Consider the following 15,123-nt stretch of genomic DNA (forward strand, 5'->3'; position numbering starts at 1 on the left):
CAAAGGGATATTGATAGGATGCAGAGCTGGGCTGAGAAGTGGCAGATGGAGTTTAACCCTGAAAAGTGTGAGGTGATTCATTTTGGAAGGACAAATTTGAAAGCAGAATACAGAGTTAACGGAAAGATTCTTGGCAGTGTGGAGGAGCAGAGGAATCTTGGGGTTCATGTCCACAGTTCCCTGAAGCTGCCACCCAGGTGGATAGAGTTGTTAAGGAGGCGTATGGTGTGTTAGCTTTCATTAATAGAGGGATTGAGTTCAAGAGCCGTGAAGTTATGCTCCAGCTATACAAAACCCTGGTTCGGCCACATCTGGAGTATTGTGTCCAGTTCTGGTCGCCTCATTACAGGAAAGATGTGGATGCTTTGGAGAGGGTGCAGACGAGATTCACCAGGATGTTGCCTGGTATGGAGAGTGCTAGCTATGAAGAGAGGTTGAGTAGATTAGGATTATTTACATTAGAAAGACGGAGGTTGAGGGGGAGACCTGACTGAGGTCTCCAAAATCATGAGAGGTATAGACAAGGTGGATAGCAAGAAGCTTTTTCCCAGAGTGGGGGACTCAATTACTAGGGGTCACAATTTCAAAGTGAGAGGGGAAAAGTTTAAGGGAGATATGCACGGAAAGTTCTTTACGCAGAAGGTGGTGGGTGCCTGGAACGCGTTGCCAGCGGAGGTGGTAGAGGCGGGCACGATAGCGTCATTTAAGATGTATCTGGTCAGATACATGAATGGGCAGGGAGCAGAGGGATACAGATCCTTGGAAAATAGGCGACAGGTGTAGATAGAGGATCTGGATTGGCGCAGGCTTGGAGGGCTGAAGGGCCTGTTCCTGTGCTGTAATTTTCTTTGTTCTTTGTTTTGTTCTTTGTCACTCTGTATCATTTCAATGTCAGGACTGACCCCCTCCATCCAGTGAGCCTCCCCTTCCACTCCCATTCCTCACCCTGGCCCCTGCCCCTCTCAGTGAGACTGACTGGTACTATCACAGCAGCATCATTGCAAAGCATCAGTTCACTGGCACAACAGGTCAGGGACAAAGCATTCCTTAGGGCAACAGCAGCAACAACAACTTGCAGTGGTATAGCACTTTTAAGGCAGTGTAACACTTGAAGGTACTTCATGGGAGAATCTAGCAAGCCAAATCTGTGACTGTATCAAAGTCATTGGAATAGGTTTCCAAATGATGGATGAAAGATATAGGTTTTTAAGCGTATCTTAAATGAGGAGAGAGAGGGGAGAGGTGGGAAGATTCTTGAGCTTAGAGCCCAAGTAGCTGAAGGCATGGTCACCAATGGTAGAGGTGAAGGAATATGGAATGTACAAGAGGCCAGAAGAACACTGAGCTTGGAGAGGGTCATAGGGCATGGAGAAATTTACCAAGATATAGACAAGCAGTGCTGGGATAGGGACACACCCACCAATACTGGCTGTGGTGGGATGAGGACTACAAATGACCATTTGCTGGCCGCTTAATGGTCTCAAAGGGTCTAGAATAGGCAGGCCTCAACTACCTCTGTTCCATGCCCCATAAATATTCCTAACAGAATGGGGTGAGAGGGCGTAAGTGGTGGGAAGGCCGCTCATTAGATTTTGTAAGGTGTCCATCTTTCCCCACTATCTTCAAACCCACTGGCAAAGGAACATGAAGGCAAACTCATAGAATCTTAGGCAGAAATTCAGGTAAGAAATTTGGAAACACTTCTTGGGCCGAACGATCTTTCGGAAAAAGCAGCAGGTGCTAACTCAAGCAATCATTTTATGTCAAATGATCAAATGATTTGTACAAACAGGAGCATTAAGGGATATGAGCCAAGACGGGAAGATGCAGTTAGGGTACAAATATTCCATGACCTCATTGAATAATGGAAGCAGCTGAATGTCCAATATCTCATTCTCACACACTGTTTTGAATTCCAAAGAGGTCTTCTTCTTGGCTTGGGCAGTGGTTTTAAACCAGACATGCAAGGCTTGAAACTCCTTCAATTCATGACAATTTCAAGTGGGTAACTGATATGTTAACTCAAGAAGAAATAGTCTTTTATCCCATGGGAAGAGAGGCTACTTCAGATAAGGGAAAAAAAATTATCAGAGTGCATTTCTCCATTTAAATGCAACAACATCTAACTTGGAAAAGGGGGGGGCGTTTTCTTTCCTCCCATTATCTTCAATAATTTGGGACAGGGCGTAAGTACAAAATAAATGTTTGAGATACAGCTCCCCACCTGCATGAGGCACTTAGCTGCTCCCTTATGTCAGCCCCAACCTCCCTAACCCCTCTCTCAACTGTTTGTGACTATAATAAGATAATCTTTATGAAGAATACTTCATTGGGGTGGAGGGAAGGGCAACAGGGAAAGCAAAAGAAAGATAAAAACTTTGTTACTAGCATCCTGCGTTCCCATTGTAGCGACCTGTAGTCATTAGACGCTTTGATTTAATTATCAAAATTGTGAATGGCATTTGTACAACAGAGGTTAATTAGGGTCACAAAGAGCGATTGAGGAAAAAAGAAGGACTCTTACCTAACCAATCGTTGAACTTCTTAACCTCCGTGGGGAGTCCCAGCTCTGTAAAATCACCCGTGTGAAGCAGTATGTCCCCATACGGCATCTGAATGCCATCTGTTCGGGAGTGTGTGTCTGAGACGCAGACAAATCGTGTGTGGCCTGCTGGTTTCGGAGTGTCATATGGGACAGGGTCAACCCTGAGTGCATGCACAATAAGATAAAGAGACAAAATCATGGCATTAACAAGACATTAATATAGCTGCCACTTGCTCATTAGTGACCAGTCCAGACAGAAATGCAGACCCGTTAGCATTAATTAACCTTTAAATTGCAAAAATGTTCCACTGATAACTTGCGCGCGCGCGCACACACACAGAGGTCAGTCAAAGAGTCGGGAATTAAAACATGGGCTGCGTTAGGATCCATGTCCTCTTTTTTAATAAATTAAATTGCAATTACAAATGATTTACAATACCTCATTAAAAATTATACTCTAATTAAAGTCACTTCAGAAACTGCACCCAATGCTGTTCAACAATTAATTTAACATTTTCAGACAAGGAGAAATCAATTCAATTTTTTTATACCAGGAAAGGTTTCTCAGCCCATGACAGCATTGTGTGCCTGTTTTAATTTTAAGAGAACATGTGATTTATTAACCCATTAAAGGCTGCAGGAGCATAATAATAACAGAAAATAAGGTTACATTTCAAATTTACTCAGAGAATGCTGTTAAGGTAAAGGAGAATCTTGTTTTTAATTACAAGAGCAGGAAAAAAAAATAAGAATTCATCACAATGTAAGACCTTTTGTCTCATCGTAATCCATTTGGTACAAATGACATAGGTTAAGAAAAGGGATGAGGTGTTAAAAGCAGAAAGTAGGGAGTTAGGAAATAAGTTGAAAAGTAGGATCTCAAAGGTAGTGACCTCAGGATTACTACCAGTGTGTAATGCAGAGGAAAAACAGCAGGATATATTAAATGAGTACTTGGTTGAAGAGATGGTGAGGGGAGTGTTTCAGATTCCTGAGGTATTCAGGAGTATATCCAGGGGTATTCAGAATTTGTGTAGGATAGACAAAGAAGGAAATGGCGGTGGAGTTACATTGCTGGTTAAACAGGAAATTAATGCAATAGTGAGAAAGATTACCTGAGGTGCAAACTCGCTATGATGGATTGGGGATATTACTTAAAAGGATGGCAGTAGAAAGGCAATAGCAAAACATTTAAAGAGTGCATGGATGAACTGCAACAAGAGTTCATTCCTGTCTGGTGCAAAACTGAAACGGAAAAGGTAGCCAAACCACGGTTTACAAGAGAACTTAGAGATGGTATTAGATCCAAGGGAAGGGCATACAGATTGGTCAGAAAAAAAACGGACCTGAGACATAGTGTTGTACAGCATGGAAATAGACCCTTCAGTCCAACTCATCCAAGCTAACCGGATATCGAAAATTAATCTCGTCCCATTTGTCAGCATTTGGCCCATATCTCTCTACATCCTTCCCGTTCATGTACCCATCCAGATACCTTTTCATTACTGTAATTGCACCAGTCTCCACAACTTCCTCCGGCAGCTCATTCCATTACACACACAACCCTCTGTGTGAAAAAAGTTGCCTCATAAGTCTCATTTAAATCTTTCCCCTCTCACCTTAAACCTATGCCCTCTAGTTTTGGATTCTCTTATCCTGGGGGAAAAGACTTTGGCTATTCAGCCTATCCATGCCCCTCACAATTTTATAAACCTCTATAAGGTCACCCCTCAGCCTCTGACACTCCAGGGGAAATGGACACAGTCTAATAGGCCTCTCCCTATAGCTCAAACTCTCAAACCCTGACATCATTTTAAATCTTTCCTGAACCCTTTCAAGTTTAACAACATCTTTCCTATAGCAGGGAGACCAGAATTGAACACAATATTCCAAGAGCCTAACATCCAGTTTTTGCAAAGAGTTTCTAAATTATAAGGCTTCATTGTATATTTGGCCAATCTGTCTCAGATTCATTGTTCTCATTTTAGAATATTTAAAACATATCCTAGATGTAACTATTATTGTTTTGTGCATGTGCAATACTTACCTTCTAGAGATCACAGTGGGTCAGATAGGATTCATGGAGAGACTGCAAGCTAACGTTTCGAATTTAGATGACTCTTCTTCAGAGCTTACGTGGTGATATAGTAGACAGCGAAGTAGGTTACCTTAAACTGCAACGCAACCTTGTTCAGATGAGCCAATGGGCCGAGGGGTGGCAGGTGGAGTTTAGTTTAGATAAATGTGAGATGTTGCATTTTGGAAAGGCAAATTAGGGCAGGACTTAATGATAGAGTCCTGGGAAGTGTTGTCGAACAAAGGGAGCTTTGGGTGCAGATGCATAGTTCCTTGAAAGTGAAGTTGTAGGTAGTCAGGGTAGTGAAGAAGATGCTTGGTGCACTTGCCTTTATTGGTCATTGCATTGAGTATGGGAGTTGGGATGTCATGTTGGTTAGGCAGATTAGGAGCAATTTAGAACTCAAAGGAGGGCAAAGGAATTGATTAAGAAAGGGAAAATAGAGTACAAGAGTAAGCTTGCATGAAAAGTGACTAAAGGATTCTACAGTTTTTTGAAGAGAAACAGATTGCTGAACACAAATGTAAGTCACTTACAGTCAGAAACAGGGGAATTCATAATGGACAGCAAAGAAATGCCTGACCAACTAAATACATTGTTTGGTTCTGTGTTCACAGAGGAGGACAGGAATAACATACCAGAAACGTTGGGGAACATAGGGTTTAGTGAAACAGAGCTACCGATGCAAACTGGGGAAGTGGTGTTGGGGAAATTGATGGGATTGAAGTCCGATAAATCCCCAGGGCCTGATAATCTACATCTCAGAGTACTTACAAGAGTGGTCCTAGACATTGTGGATACATCGATGGTCATCTTCCCAAGATTCTTTAGATGCTGGAACAGTTTCTACCAATTGGGGGTAGCTAATGTAACCCTTATATTTAAGAAGGGAGGGTCAGAGATAATTGGGAATTTTAGACCAGTCAGCCTGATGTTAGTAGAGGGAAAAATACCAGATGCAGTTACAAAACAATTAATAGTTGAGCATTTGGAAAACAGTGGCAGGATTGGACAGAGTCAGCACAGATTTACAAAAGAGAAATCATGCTCAACAAATCTAGTGGAATTCTTCGCAATGTAACTAATACAGTTGATGAGGGGAGCCAGTGGATGTGGTTTATTTGGGCTCAGAAGGTTTTCAAAAAATTTCCACATAAGAGATCAGCACGTAAAATTGAAGTGCATGGGATTGGAGATAATGTATTAAGATGGGAAACAAAGAATAGGAATAAACAGGCCTTTTTTTCTGAAAAGCAGGTATTGACTATTGGGAACTGCAGGGATCAGTTCAAAGACCCCAGCTATTCCCTGTACGTATTCATGATTTGGATTGGAGAACTAAATGTAACAACCCCAAAAATGCAGATGATACAAAGCTGGATGGGAGCATAAGCTGTGAGGAGGATGCAGAAATGCTTCAGTGTGAGAATATAATGTGGATAAATGTGAGGTAGCAAAAACGGGAAGGCAGATTATTATCTGAATGCTATAAATAGCATAATTTGAGGGCAGTATGGGGGTGGTGGCATGGTGACTCACTGGTTAGCACTGCTGCCTCACAGCTCCAGGGACCCGGGTTCAATTCCACCCTTAGGCGACTGTCTATGTGGAGTTTGCATGTTCTCCCTGTGTCTGCATGGGACTCTTCCGGGTGCTTGGCTTTCCTCCCACAGTCCAAAGATGTGCAAGTTAGATGGATTGGCCATGCTAAATTACCCATAGTGTTCAGGGATTGGTGGGTTAGCCGTGGGAAATGCAGGGTTTCATGGACAGGGTAGGGGAATAGGTCAGGGTGAGGTGCTCTTCAGAGGGTCGGTGTGGACTCGTTTGGCCAAATGGCCTGTTTCCACATTGTAGGGATTCTAAAAAAAATTGAGAGAAGGAAAAGTACTGCAAGACCCGGGTGTCCTTGTACAGCCGTCAATGAAGATAAGCATGCAGGTGCAGCAGGGCGGTAAAGAAGGCAAATGTTGGCCTTCATAGCAAGAGGATTTGTGTACAGGAACAGAGATCCCTTGATGCAATTGGACAGCTTTGGTGAGGCCATATTAGGAAAATTGTGCACAGTTTTTGTCTCCCTACGTGAGAATGGATTTCCTTGTTACTAAGGGCCTGCAACAAAGACTTTTTTAAATTCATTCATGAGATGTGGGCATCACTGGCTAGGTGCCAGCATTCATTGCCAATCCCCAATTTCCCAGACAGTAGTTGGAGTCAATCACATTGCACATGTCATATGTAGGCCATTCCAAGTAAGGATGGCAGTTTCCTTCACTAAAGGACATTAGTGAACCAGATGGGTTTTCCCCTGACAATTGACAATGGTTTTGTGGTCATTCTTAGACTCTTAATTCCAGATTTTTATTGAATACAAATTCCACATCTGCCATGGTGGGATTCAAACCTAGGTCCCAGAACATTAACTGGGTCTCCTAATTACTAGTCTAGTGATAATACCACTAGGCCATCGCCTCCCCTAGTTTAAGACTGATTCCTGGGATGACAGGACTGATGTATGAGGGGAGGTTGCATTGGTTAGGATTATATTCAGTGGAGTTCAGAAGAATGAGAGGAGATCTCACAGAAATCTATAAAATTCTAACAGGACTACGCAGTATAGATGCATGAAGGATGTTCCCAATGGCAGAATAAAGGGTCAACTGTTCAGGACAGTGACCAAGAGAAAGTTCTCCATTCAGAGAGTGGTGAGCCTGTGGAATTTGCAACCACAGAAAGCTGTTGAGGCGAAAACATTGTACGATTTCCAGAAGGAGTTGGATATAGCACTTGGGGTTGAAAGGATCAAAGAATACGGAGGAAAAGCAGGAGCAGCAGGATACTGAGTTAGATGATCAGCCATGATCATAATGAATGGTGGGACAGGCTTGAAGGGCTTAATGGGCTACTCCTGCTCTCAATCTCAATGCTGATATGTAAATTTCTATTCTGTCTCATTATGACACCCAGTGGTTTCTTCAATACTCCCATGTTTTTTGTCGCAACCTAGAAATCATTCCATGCGTTGATCAATCATTATGTAAAAGAAAATGTTAGCATAAATCCTACCTTTGCTTTTCCCTAGCATGAGCCTGCATCCACTTGTTGCATGCTGTGGCCTAGCTTGAAGTATTGTTTCAAATTTACAGACACTCTACCCTTCCGATCCACTATAGCTTGATAGTATCACCTTCAGGCCATCTTCCTAAAAGGGTAAAAGCCTTGTAGCCTGCCCACTTGCCAGCTGCAACTCAATGGGTAGTACTCTTTCACTGCTGGGTCAAAAAGACTGTGGGCTCAAGTCTCCACTAAACAGGCTCAAGCTGATGCTACTGCAGAGTACTGCGCTATTGCAAATGCCACCTTTTGGAAGAGCCATGAAACTGTGACTTTATTTGCCACCACACCATTTAAAAACAACAGAGAGGTTCTCCCTGATCCTGTCTGATATTTATCCCTCAACCAGCATCATTAAAAATAGATTACCTGGTTATTGTCAAATTGCGGTTTGGAAACTAGCTGTTGCATTTTTTTTTAAACTTTACAATGGTAACCAAAATTGACATGTCCTGAGAAGAAGATGGTTTGATAAGTACATGTCATTGTCCTCTTTACAACAAAGGGAGTTAAGAGAAGAAGATTAAGTTGTGATAACAAGAGGTGTGTGATGAGGAAAAAAGGAGAAATATCTCCCAAAGGCAAGATATACAGAGTTAAGGTAAATGGCAAAAACATCAAGCAGGGAGATGCTGTGAAGTTAATTTATTCAGCAAGTTCTAATATGGAATGCTTGAAAAATCGTGAAAGCAGATTCAGTAGTAACTGTAAACAGGAAAGTTTCCGAGAATATGGTGAAAATGACAGAATGCTCCAAACTTATTCAAACACCTAACTCAGAAGCAGAACGTAGTCTTTCGGATAAGATTACCATGAAGAAAACAGACTATATGCATCATGGTGTGACAAAGATATTGAATATATTTGATAATTTTTGGAATATTAAAGACAAATGGATTTTGGTCAGTTATCTGAATATTTTTTAAACATGTCAGAAAGTCATTTGGCCAGTGACCTAAGTACATCAATCCCAAGAAGACAAGGAACTGTAGTCAAATGCTGTTAAGAACCTTTGTGGTTTATAAGGATAAAATGTTTATACTGTTGGATTTATGGACAGGCAGAGTAAACAGATTAAGACAATTAATTTAATTTTGACTTCAGAACAGAAGGTCCAAGCCTCTCTAAATTTCTCTAGGAATTAGTCGCTGAAACAGATGGTGCTGGGAAAAGTGGCTAAAACTTTGACTTGATGTTTGTATTAAGCTCTTTCGAACCGTCTTCTAAAGCATGTAGCTTTGTCTGTTTATTTTTTCTTTTATGTAATAAACTTACAATTGTTGTTGAAGGACATTTGCTGCCTGAGAATAAGCTTAAGTGTCTAACCATCCCATTAACCAACTAAAAAAATACATAATCTATTAAGCCAAGTTTCATTCTACAGGATAACTTGACCAGTACTACCACTAGCTGGGATCATAACAGTATGGAAGGCTAATGACAGCAGATTCAGAAGGAACTTTCGAAAGAGAGCTGGATAAATGCTTGAAAAAGAAAAGATCTGCAGGGCTATGGGGAAGGGGTAGAGAAAGTTTGGGAAAGTTTTTTCACAGAGGCTGAATATACTAACTAGCCTCCCCCTATGCTCTGTGATAATACTGTAGTCTCAGCACTGTCAACAGAAAAGCACAATGCTCTTTCAATGCTATTCCTTCATTTGTTATTTCAGCAGAGAAGTTAGCCTATTTCAAACAACAGACTGAATGTTGCAAAAGTATCAAGCTATTTCTCACTCTTATCACTATCAGTTGCAAAACAGTCAAGATTCTCCTAAAATGTTCAGGATTGTATCATTGATAGACTATCATCTCTGTAAGAGAAAGCACACAACACAAACAAAAGAATCAGTCAGCTAACATCTAACAGAATCAATTATTGATTAAGGCTCCATTCGTGAGGCTCCATCCCTGATGGAATTTAGGAAGGAAAGTGGTTGTGGCAAGTTAATTCATATCCTTTTATTATGAGGCATTTTGCATGCTTGCCTTCATTACTCAGACCTTTGAGTATGGGGGTTGCAATGTCATGTTGAGGTTGTACAGGACGTTGTTGAGGCTTCTTCTGAAGTACTGTTGCAGTTCTAGTCACCCTGTTATTGGAAGGATATTATTAAATTGGAGACGGTTCAGAAAAGAATTACCAGGACATTGCTGGGAATGGAGGGTTTGAGTTATAAAAATGGGCTGGGACTTCTTTCAGTGGAGCATAGGAGGTTGAGGGGATGACCTTATAGAGATTTATTAAATCGTGAGAGGCAGAGATTAGGGAAAAGGCCTTTGCAATTCACCTTAAGTAGGGGAGTTCAAAACTTAGAAACATTTTTAAACTGAGAGGCGAAAGATTTAAAAAGGACATGAAGAGCAACCTTTTTTTTTACAGAGAGTGTTAGTGTATGGAATGAACTGCCAGAGGAAATGCTGGATGCAAGTAAAGTTATAATGATTAAAAGACATTTGGATAAGTACTTGGATAGGACAGGTTTAGAAGGATATGGGCCAAGTGTAGGCAAGCGGGACGAGTTGAGTTTGGGAATCTTGGTTGGCATGGACTACCAGTTGTGCACTCAATTTACACCGACAGCATTGATGTAACTGCGTACCCACGTTTTGGGTACAATACGAAGGTTCCACCGGAATCAATACCCCTCATGGTCTCAGTCAGAGACTGAATGCACACTCACGTTCAATGAATCATCAATTTGCAGCAATGAGTTGTCAGTCTAGTTACCATGACTCCACAGTAGCAAAATGAATGCAGTCCATTAGACTGCTGATACATTAGGCAGTCACATACATTACTTGACCTAGGTCTGAAAATGAATTGCTGTGCCAAAACAATTCTGAAGCAAGATGACATTGTCTAAGGCAGGCAATCATGGAACAGTTGGAAACACCCATGCCCAAACCAGAAGGTGTTTTCTTCAAGCACCACTCTAAGAGACCTGTGCCTATAATCTAGTGTTGCACAGTCTTAGGAACCAATTTTCAGATCAGAGTCACATCTTCCCTCTCAGGTGGATGGAAAAAAAAAGTCATATCAGGATTTTGAAGAAGAGTATTCTCCAACATCCAGGCCAGTACTTCCCCCTCTTCCCCCCACCACCCCCCAACCTCAACCAACATCACGAGAACAGGTAACCTAGCAATTATCTCCAAATCTTTACTGTGGGTCTTTATGTCCACATACGTGAACTCAGAGGATGTCCACTTCACCACACTGAGCTACAGATTTGTATGCCTACCAAGACTGTGCAAGATATTCACTATGCCTATCCCTTATTTCATCCATCACTTCACAGAACAGTTAAGAAAAGTTTTATTGAATCACAAAATGCTCAAGTTGAGTCTGAAATGCAAGATGGTATTTTTAATAAAAGAAATTACGCAACAAGGCATGAGGTATAAAATGATCAAAAGCAGGATGTTAGCATAGGTCAGGGGGGCTCCTGGGAATGTTATCTGCAGTTTTGATCAGTTTAATATGGATTCAAAACCAAATTCTTCTTCCGTTGAGATTCTCTAAAGTAGCATTCTCGGTATTATTCAGACCCATGAATTTGTTCTGCACCAGGATCCATTACACATACTGTCCAGGAGCAAACTTGCTTAGATGTTGAAGGAATAGTTCAGTACCTAAAGCAAATTGAACACATCAAAATTTGTCAAGGTTTATAACCTTATTTGCCCATTGTCTGATTAGCTAGGTCAACTTCTACTCGATAACAAGTAATCACAAACTCTGAAGGATTTTTTGCAAAATTATTTCTTGATGGATTGACATAAATTGCAAGGTCAGCTGAACTTACAGCAAACACTATTCAGTAAACATACTCTGGTATCAACCCAGAATACCAGGGAGAGCTCCCCTGCTTTTCTTTGTAATATAGCCCTGGCATCTTTCACAATCACCCGAGAGGGAAGACTCCACTGTGGTTTAACATCTCACCTTAAAGACTATAGTTACGTCACAAGCCAGCTACTCATTCACAAGGTCTGTTTGGAAGTAAAAATGCAAGATTGGAATCAGGAAGCCCATTGACAGCATCAGAGAAGGGGCAAGTGGGAGTCATGTGAGATATCCCAGTCCTGCCTCCATTCAGGATCACCAATTTGGAGAAGGCGGATGCCACAAAGCAGAAAAGAAAGGAATGCCAATAGGGTGGAAATAGCAACAATATGCATTGTGTAGTGCCTTTAACACAATCAGACTTCCTAAGGCATTTCACAAGAGCATTATCAAGCAGATTTTGGCATCACATCACAAAAGGATGCTTTAGATCAGATGACCAAAAGCTTAGTCAAAGATCCAGATTTTAAGGAAGGTCTTAAAGAAGGAAAAAGTAAAGTTTGGAGGTTGGCAGAGGTGTAAGGAGGGAATCCAGAGTCTGGAGCCTGGACAGCTGAAGACATGGCCGCCAATGATGGAGCAATTAAAGTCAGGGATGTCCAAAGATACCCGAAGTAGCTAAGTGCAGATAATATCAGAGGGTGACAGAGATTAAAGATATCAGACTGCAAGGCCAAGAAATAATCACCTAGATTCCTGGGTGCAGGCGCAGCAAAAGACCACCCTGTAGAGGGGATTCCACATCCCCTACAGAAAGTGCCCATCAATTTGAATTGCTAATTAACAAGGTGATATCAAGAAAATGACAAAGAGTGACATTCCCCTCTAGGGATTTGTGGGAAACCTAGAAGAAAACCCCAATCTCTGTTTCTAGCCCTGTTCTCAAAGAAGTCTCCAAGATCTGTCATCAGCATATTCAAATGTATATATTTCCCCCTCATTATATGGACAATGAAATTGTCAAAAACAATCTGTAGGTTGGCAACCCATAGGATTTCACTCCTATCACTTTAAAATTAAATCAGCAACTGAGGAAAAAAAAACGATAAGAATTAATATTAACTCTTGTTGGTGATACCAAAGTAATAAAGGAATTTGTCAGGGGTCTCACTACATTAGCAGAATAGGAGAAGGCCATTCAGTCCCTCAAACAAATTGCAGCATCCAATTAAACTTTGGCTGATCTCATTACTGACTCTATCTATACATCTTTTTCATTGCAAATACCTTGGTAACCTTACCTATAGGGTAGAATGAGAAAATCCCTTCTGCGCAGATAGGGTTCCCAGAACAAGGGCATGTCACTTTAAAATTAGAGTTAGGCCATTCAGGATGATGTCATGTAGCCTTTAGTCCCACGATTAATGTGGAAATGTGGGGTTCTCTCTCACAAAAAGCTACAGAGGCTGGGGTGGGGTGGAGGGGGGCGGGGGTGGGGATGGGTTGGGTGGGTGTTCTATAGAAAATTCCAAAACTGAAATTTTTAGACTTTTGCTTGCCCAAGGGTATTAACATTACAAAACTAAAGTAAATGAAAATATGACTCCAATGAACCATAAACAAGCCACATGGCGGAATAGAGTCCACGGGTAAAATAGCTTCCTATATTCTACAACAGCAAAAAATTCAGTCTTGAAAATTTCACTTCACTGCTAGCATCCACAGCCTTTTTGGAATAGAAGTTCCTAATTTCCATCACCTTTTATGTGAAGCAGTGCTTTCTGTTTTCACACAAAGATTTTCCATCATATTTTGGGAGATAGAATGAAGGAATTTTCCAAATGCATAATGGCAGGCAAAACTCCCAATTGGATTGATAATTTAGTTTACATCATAAATTAAAAGCAAATGGTATATATTGGAAGAACAAAAATACGAAAGGTTACCAATAAATGTAGGGAAACAGGATTAAGGGTAAATAGCTTCAGTTAAAGAGTTAGTATCTGCTCAGGGCAAATTGGCTAAATGGCCTCTCCCACACTGCAACTTATAATAAGCCCACTGCTCAGAAAGAGGTTTCACAGCTCAACTGGACTATTCTCAGGAAGGGTCACTCAACCCGAAACATTAACTCTGATTTCACTCCACAGATGGTGCCAAACCTGCTCAGCTCTTCCAGCAATTCTTTTCTTTTTCCAATTGGACTATTTCTGTGTTTATGCTTCACAGGGACCCGGGTCCAATTCCACCCTCAGGCTACTGTCTGTGTGGAGTTTGCACGTTCTCCCTGTGTCTGTGTGGGTTTCCTCCGGGTGCTCAGGTTTCCTCCCACAGTCCAAAGGTGTGCAGGTTAGATGGATTGGCCGTGCTAAATTACCCATAGTGTCCAGGGATGTGCAGGCTAGGTGGGTTTGCCATGGTAAATGTGGGGTTATGGGGATAGGGTAGGGTCTGGGTCCAGCTGGGATGCACTTCGGAGGTCAGTGGAGATTCAATGTGCTGACTTGCTTCTTTCTGTACAGTGGGGATTCTATGATCCTATGAACCGGGAGGCCTAGGTTCAAGTCCTACCTGCACCAGAGGTGCGTAATAACATCTTTGAACAGGTTGATTAAAAAAATAACAACATCCTAGGGCCCCCTTGTTGAGCAGTGGCCATGTCCCTATCCTTAAACCAGGAGGCTCGGGTTCGACTCACCCTGCTCTACAGGTATGTAATAATATATCTGAACAGGTTGATTAGAAAAACAGGTTAAATTAAAAAAAATTAAAAATCCAATATCCTTATTTGGTCTGAGCTCCATGATACTTCCAATGGTCACATAGAGGTATCCAACAGTTCAAGGCAGCAGCTTAGCACTATGTTGATGAAGGCTGGTCCAGGTTTGTGCCACTGACTCCTATTCTTCTGCACCCTTGCCCAGACCCCCAAGGAAGATGTTACAAAGTTTGCAGACTATGGTGTCTCACACTGATTCCCTCTAAGCCATATCCAGTGTGTGTCATCTCTACAATGCCAGTGCCAACAAAGAACTAAATATTGACACACCAGGTCAGAGACTAAAACACAATCCCAATGCAACATATTTGGAGGTGACTCTTGACTCGACTTTGTCCTTTTGGAAACTTCTGAAGAAAACAGCAAAGGTCAAATCCACTAACAAATGAGTGACAAATTTTCTGCACATACTTGGGGTGTTGTTGCCAAACCACTTCTCATATCAGCAACTGACCTATCCTACTCCACAGAAAAGTACAATTCACTTGCCTTGCAAAGGTTTTCACACATATTTCCTTGACACTCAATTGAATGCAACAATTTGCATCATATCTGGAATCCTCTACTCAACACCCTGGCTTCTTGTACTCCCAAACAACACGACATCAACACATTCACCAACTTATGAAAGCCCTCAGGTTAGGCAAAACTATCGAGCTGTAACTCACTTGCCCACACCACAATGACATGTTCAATCCACCTACTGCTTGCTTTGCGTCTTGATACCCCACATAAAAGGACCTTTTGGAGCAAGATCCACCTTCAGACATCCTTTAGATCATGCAATGGGAAGCATGGAACATCACTGACAAAATCCCTGTG

At 41.6% G+C, this 15,123-nt stretch overlaps 1 protein-coding gene across 2 annotated transcripts in view; it reads right to left on the reverse strand.

Annotated features, from left to right (window-relative positions):
- mpped2a (metallophosphoesterase domain containing 2a) overlaps positions 1-15,123 on the reverse strand; it is a 183,304-nt gene that overhangs the window by 148,014 nt on the left and 20,167 nt on the right. For both annotated transcript variants that reach the window (XM_048607239.1, XM_048607240.1), the window contains exon 3: positions 2,525-2,706. In XM_048607239.1, coding sequence (XP_048463196.1) covers positions 2,525-2,706 — 182 coding nt within the window. The remainder of the gene's footprint in view (positions 1-2,524; positions 2,707-15,123) is intronic.

Source organism: Rhincodon typus, chromosome 17, assembly GCF_021869965.1.
Source record: "Rhincodon typus isolate 14 chromosome 17, sRhiTyp1.1, whole genome shotgun sequence".
NCBI lineage: Eukaryota > Metazoa > Chordata > Chondrichthyes > Orectolobiformes > Rhincodontidae > Rhincodon > Rhincodon typus.